The sequence below is a fragment of the Arachis ipaensis genome, chromosome B7 (assembly GCF_059453495.1).
Source record: "Arachis ipaensis isolate K30076 ecotype BB chromosome B7, ASM5945349v1, whole genome shotgun sequence".
Lineage (NCBI taxonomy): Eukaryota > Viridiplantae > Streptophyta > Magnoliopsida > Fabales > Fabaceae > Arachis > Arachis ipaensis.
In genome coordinates this window covers 43,931,242-43,938,203 of record NC_142442.1, presented here as the reverse complement: position 1 = coordinate 43,938,203, position 6,962 = coordinate 43,931,242, and the positions used below count along the sequence as shown (strand labels likewise).

The window sequence follows — 6,962 nt, the reverse complement described above, 5'->3', positions numbered from 1 at the left end:
TCCAGGGAGCTTTCAGATTTCCTGTACCATTGGGAGCACGACCTTTGACAAAGCTTTATGTGATCTATGTGCAAGTATCAATTTAATGCCCTTTTTTGTGATAAAGAAGCTGCAAATCAAAGAGGCACAACCAACAAGGATATCGTTACAAACAGCAGACAAATATCTTAAACATGCACATGGAACAGTGGAAAATCTCTTAGTCAAAGTGGGGAAGTTCTTCTTCCCAGCAGATTTTGTAATCCTTAACATGGGAGAGGATGAAAATACCTCTATAATCCTAGGAAAACCATTCCTAGATATTGGGAGAGCTTTGATTGATGTGGAAGAAGGTGAATTAGTGCTGAGAGTGCATGAGGAGTATTTGATCTTCAAGGTTTTTAGACTCATACATTACTTAGGTGAAGAAGGCAATTGAGAATGAGTTCACTGATCCAAGTCTCGAAGAACCCTTTAATAAGGTAAAACAGAGTTTGCAGCTCAAGCCTCCTTTGGTGGGAATCAATATAATTTTCCCTGACATCAAACATAAGTTTGGTGTTGGGTGTGCATCATCCTCCAAGGAGAAAGTTCCCAAGAAGCAAATACCCAAAGGATGGAGAAACAAGAAGATCTCTCTGAAGATTTCTCACCAGAAATGAAAGTAGTGTTGACTAAAAATCTAGTGTTGCCTCATATAGTAAACAGGATCCTCTCTCTTGAGCATATTGAGTTAATCCAAGAAAACACAGGGAGACGATTCATAATGAGAGGTAAGGAGTTAAAGCTCTATGATCAACTCCCACCTTAACAAGAAATCAACTGTCAAGTTAATGACGTTAAAGAAGTGCTTGTTGGGAAGCAACTCAACTACTCGTATCCTAGGATTTGCAGTTATTTTGATTTTTGGTTTTATAGTTATCTTGATTTTAGTTTTATAGTTCTTTGAATTTAGTTAAATTAATTTATTCTGAATTTATAAGGTTTTCCATCTTTTTATATGTGTTTTAGTCATGCAAAGTGTTGATAACAGGAACAGAAAGAATTAGAAGGGAAAACAGAACATGCTGGAGGAAAATCGATTCGGGTGCTCCAGAGCTAAAGTCCAGGCTGGGCGTTTAGTACCGAAGAGTACGAATTTTAAGGTTTGGCCTCTGTTTCGTTGGCGCTAAATGCGGACATGGTGTTTAGCGCCAGTGAGCACACATTTCGAGGAGCATTTACGTCAACATTGGCGCTAAACGCAAACTTGGGCATTTAGTGCCAGGAGCAGCGTTTAGCGCTAAGGATGTTACAAAATTGAAATTGGCCTCTATCTGGCTAGCGCTAAATGCGGACCTGGGCAATTAGTGCGAGCCCCTCGTCCCGCCAAAAAACAAAAAAAATTGCTTGCGGGCCTAAATGCCGAGGCTGGTGTTTAGCGCCAGCAAAGCTTGGAGGATGGTTACGAAAGGGGGATTTGAATTTTCTAAAGAAAGATCCCGTGCACTCTACCCCACCAACCCCACCCCCTCCCCATATCTCTCCCTCATTAACCCGCTCTCTTTCACCATTTTCCTTTCTTCCCCCTCCTACCCACCTTCCTTTCCCCAATCCAAACTTATCAAACCCCGAAATCTCTCCTTCCTATTACCCCATTAATTCCAATTCAATTTTCACCCTCCCCTTTCCCCTTCCCCAATGGTTGCCCCTCCCGTCTCCCTATATGTATCCCTTCTATTTTTTACCATTTTACTACAACAAACAATTCCCAACCCCTCATTCGAATCTGTTCTTGGATCTTCGGGTACTCATATTCTTTGAGTTCGAATCTGACTTTTGGGATCATTGTTCTTTGGCACATTACCTTATAGTAATGATCCTCATGAAGCTTGGTGTAAAATCTATAAAGTGTATAGGTGGTTGTTGATGGAGCGCTTTTTTTCTTGGTTCTTGATGTGGATTTTCTAATTCTTGGAGCCATAAAGTTTGAAAAAGCAAAGCATTTTTCACACCAAACTTAAGAGGTTTGCTCATCCCGAGGAAAAAGAGAAAGGAAGGGAGGATGAGAAGTGTGAGGGCGTGTGATTGGGGGGAAGGCAGAAGGTGTATTTAAAGGATGGATGGGTGGTTAGTTCGAATTTGAATGTTTGAAAATAGATAAAATAAGATAACAAGGATTGAATGTAAAAGATAAGATTAGTGATAAAAAGATATGAAAAAGATTTTGAATATTTTGAATTTGAAAGTTTTAGTCAGGAAAGATAAAAACAATTTGAAAGAATTTCACAAGGTATTGAAAAGGTTTGAAAGTAGTTTGAAAAAGATTTAAAAAAGATTTGAGAAAATTTGAAAAAAATTTAAAACATTTTGAAAGGCTTTGAAAAAGATCCAAGAAAGATTTGAAAGATATGAAAAAGATATGGAAAATATAAAAAGATTTAGACAAGAATTTAAAAAGATGTTGGATGAAAAATTTGAAAGAATATGATAATCTAAGATATGAAGATGAATATGTTTAAAGTTTGAAAATAGGGTTAGCTTAGGACGGATTTGAATTAATTAGCTTGGTTTTAAGGTAAGAAAATTTAAAAGAAAATATGATAGGATAAAGATATGGTTTCGAAAAGATTGTGTTTTGGAAAAGAAATCCTTGTGGTCCCCCTCCCCTTTATGGCGTTCAATGCCAAGAATGGGCATTAAATGTCCATATGGGATCCCTTCTGGGGAGTTGAACGCCAAGATTGCTCCCTGGCTGACGTTCAACGCTAATCACTACCTCCTTAATGGGCGTTGAATGCCCAGAGTATACCTTCTTTGGCGTTTAACACCAATATTGTCCTCCACCATGGACGTTGAACGCCCATGTCTGTCCCATCATGGCGTTCAACGCCGGTAAGTCCTCCCTTATGGGCGTTGAACACCCAGCCTTCTCCTTGTCTGATGTTCAACGCCAGCAAGGAGCTTTTCCCAGGGTGTTCTGTTTGTAGTCCTAAATACCTCTATCTCTGTTTTAAGAACTGCGCATAATCACAAGGGTTTAAAAAAATAGAGGGAAACTATGAAAATTAATGAGAAATGCATTGAAAATAACTATGAAAAGGGACAATTAAAAGAACTAAGATATTAATACGATACTGCTGATTGGGTTGCCTCCCAACAAGCACCTCTTTACGGTCATTAGCTTGACCTTATTGCTGTCATGTCAGCAGTAGTGCAGAGTGTTCCTGATCCAGGTGATCCCCTAAGTAATGCTTGACTCTCTTCCCATTCATTGTAAACCTTTTATCAGAGTGTCTGATGAGCGGATATTTTATACGCTTTTTGGCATCATTTTCATATAGTTTTTAGTATATTTTGTTTATTTTTTATTAAGTTTTTATAGATTTTAGTGTTAAATTCATATTTTTGGATTTTATTTTGATTTTGTGTGTTTTTCTACAATTTCAAGTAATTTCTGGCTGAAATTGAGGAGCTGGAGCAAAAGTCTGATTCAGAGACAGAGAAAGCACTATAGATGCTGTCCGGATCTGACATCCTTGCATTCAGAAGAGCTTTTCTAGAGCTATAGAAGTCCAAATGGAGCGTTCTCAATAGCTATGGAAAGCTGACATCCAGATCTTTCTAGAAATTTATAATAGTCAATACTTTGCTTCAAATTAAAAGGCCCAAAACAGGCGTCCAATGCCAGCCTCCTGCCTCCTTTCAGGCGTCCAGCGCCCAAGGAGAAGAGACCAGCATCCAAACGCCCAAAGAGGATCCCCTAGCCAGTGTTCAATGCCCTAGAGGTCTCCAAGCACGTGGATTTTAACACTAAAAAGACTGTTTTACCCTTACTAGTCATTTGTTTAGTATTTAAGGGATTAGATTTACGTTATTCAAACAGCATCATCTAGGACGCACACCATATTTTCGTTTATCATTGTATTTTCTATCAGTATGAGTTTCTAAACCTCCTAGGTTGAGGGGAGGAGCACTACTGAGTCCTATGAATTAATAAAAGTATTACTGTTTCTCTTTGATCTGTGTTTGATTTATTTCTAAGATGTATATTTGTTCTTCAACATGGTGAATAGGTTGATCGGTGACAATCAGCTCTGTTCATCATACTAGGACCGTGTGCTTGACAACCACCCATGTCTACTTGGGGTCGTGTGAATACGTGATTGGAAAGCACGAATCGCCAGCTTGATTATGCATCTCTCAGACGGCTAATCAACGACTTCGTTAGAAACTTCTCGAGACACCAATTCAGCCGATTTTTGGGGAGATTAGGGTCTCTGTTGTAGAGGCTAGAATCCAGAGAAGCAGCATTCTCTGATCTGGAAGATTCAACCTTGTCTGTGGCATTTTAAGTAGGACCGCCAAGAAAATTCACTACTAGAGCTTCACCCTCGTTCAGATTGGATGACCACGGCCAATGGTGTTTGATCTGAAGCAGAGGAAATTGATGACCATTGCCAATGGCATTGATCACATACAACCTGCCATAGAAGAAATCACTCACAAGCAAAGGAGATAGTAATACCAGAGTTAATTCAAAAAGGCAAAGCAACTCTAATCCTCAACTATATTCATATTCCTAATTCCATTTAATTCACAAAATATTTTATATATTTTTATTAGATCTTTTTCACTCTGTCAAACAATCAAACCAACAACTTCTTAATTTCGCGTGACTAAGACCTGCAAAGTAACCATAACTTGCTTCAAACCACAATCCTCGTGGGATCGATCCTGACTCACTCAGGTATTACTTGGACGACCCAGTGTACTTGCTGGTACAGTTGTACGAAAGGGTGGAGATTCGTGCACCAGTGTCTGTCCTAGAGCTCTATATGACCATAAGGTGATATGTTGGTGACCGAAAATGGCCCCAACCATCTTGACTTAAGCTTCCCATGGAAAAGCTTGAGTCTGGAATTGAAGAGTAAAACTTTTTGAACTGGCTCGAAGATTCTTAAGGAAATCTTCTGGTCATGCCATTTCTTGGCCCTTTCCTTGTAAATTTTGGCATTGTTAAATGCTTATTGTCAGAATTCATCTAACTCATTTAACTGGAGCAATCTCTTGTCTCCTGTAGCCCTGGTATCAAAGTTGAGAAATGTAGTTGCCCAATAGGCTCTATGTTTCAGTTTCACTAGTAAATGACATGCCTTGCCATAGACTAGTTGGTAGGGTGACATGCCAATGGGAGTCTTGAAAGCTGTTCTGTATGCCCAGAGGGTATCGTCAAGCTTTCTTGCCCAATCTTTCCTTGAGGTACCAACTGTCCTCTCTAGGATTATTTTGTGCTCCATGTTAGAAACTTTGGCTTGTCCATTCGTCTGTGGGTGATATAGAGTTACTACTCTGTGGCGGATACCATAGCAGTGAAGGATGGAGTCGAGTTGTTTATTACAAAAATGGCTGCCTCCATCACTAATCAGGGTCCTCGGGACACTGAATCTGCTGAAAATGTATTTCTGGAGGAATTTCATAACCACCCGAGTGTCATTAGTGGGTAATGTGATTGCCTCAACCCATTTAGACATATAGTCCACGGCTACAAGGATGTAGGTGTTTGAAAATGAGGGCAGAAACAGCCCCATGAAGTCTATGCCCCAAACATCAAACACCTCGATCTCTAAGATTCCTTGTTGAGGCATATCGTGGTTGTGAGGGAGATTTCTAGCTCTCTGACAACTGTCATAGTTGCGGACAAAGTCCCGTGAGTCCTTAAAAAGCGTTGGCCAATAGAAGCCGCTCTGTAGGACCTTGGTTGCTATATGCTCACCTCCAAAATGTCCTCCATAATCCAAGCTATGGCAATGCCATAGGATTTGCTGTGTTTCTTCCTCAGAGACGCAACGCCGGATTATACCGTCTAAAAAGGTATCATTCATCCTATAAGTAGTATTTAGCATCATGAATAAGTTTCGAACTTGTTGTCTACTATATTCTGAGGGAATGAACCTTATTGCTTTATAATTTGCAATGTCTGCAAACCATGGAGCTTTGGATATTGCAAGGAGTTGTTCATCAGGAAAGGTTTCGGATATTTCCGTATCGGGATGGGGTATCTCTGCTACAGGTTCAATCCGAGACAAATGGCCAGCCACTTGATTTTCGGATCCTTTCTTGTCCCTGATCTCAATATCAAATTCTTGCAAGAGTAATACCTATTTTATCAACTTGGGCTTACAATCCTGTTTGGAGAGAAGGTATTTGAGAGAAGCATAGTTAGTGTAGATAATGACCTTGGACCCTATTAAATAGGATCTAAACTTGTCAATGGCATAGACCACTGCAAGTAACTCCTTTTCTATGGTAATGTAGTTTCTTTGTGCGTCATTTAAGACACGACTGGCGTAATAAATGACATGAAATAGCTTATCATCTCTTTGTCTCAAGACTTCACCAATTTCGTGATCACTGGCATCACACATCAGTTCGTAGGGTAAGTCCCAGTTGGGTGCAGAAATGATGGGTGCAGAGATAAGCTTGGTTTTCAGAGTTTCAAAGGCATGTAAGCAATCCTCACCAAAGATAAAAAGGGTGTCAGTGGGTAGGAGGTTGCACAAGGGTTTTGCAATCTTGGAGAAGTCTTTTATGAACCTCTTGTAGAACCCTGCATGCCTTAAGAAACTTCTGATTGCTTTGACATTGTTCGGTGTTGGTAATCGTTCAATGACTTCAACTTTAGCCTGATCCACCTCTATCCCCTTGTCTGAAATCCGATGTCCAAGAACAATGCCCTCAGTTACCATGAAGTTGAATTTTCCCAGTTTAAAACTAAGTTAGTTTCTTGGCATCATTTCAGAACTAGGGCTAGGTGATTGAGGCAGGAGTCAAATGAATTCCCAAAGACAAAGAAATCATCCATGAATAATTCAAGAAATTTCTCAACCATGTCTAAGAAAATAAAGAGCATACACCTCTGAAAGGTGGCAGGTGGGTTACAGAGGCCAAATGGCATTCTCCTGTAAGCAAACACTCCATATGGGCAGGTGAATGCTGTTCTC

The 6,962-nt window shown here is 39.9% G+C and overlaps 1 protein-coding gene across 1 annotated transcript; it reads right to left on the bottom strand.

The window, feature by feature from the left end:
- Positions 1-4,991: 4,991 nt before the first annotated feature.
- Positions 4,992-6,707, bottom strand: LOC107607140 (uncharacterized). Its single transcript, XM_088494688.1, has 3 exons — positions 6,556-6,707; positions 5,822-6,084; positions 4,992-5,503 (listed from the first exon to the last, which is right to left on the bottom strand). The coding sequence occupies exons 1-3, from the start codon at positions 6,705-6,707 to the stop codon at positions 4,992-4,994; spliced, it is 927 nt and encodes a 308-aa protein (XP_088350814.1).
- Between the last annotated feature and the right edge of the window lie 255 nt (positions 6,708-6,962).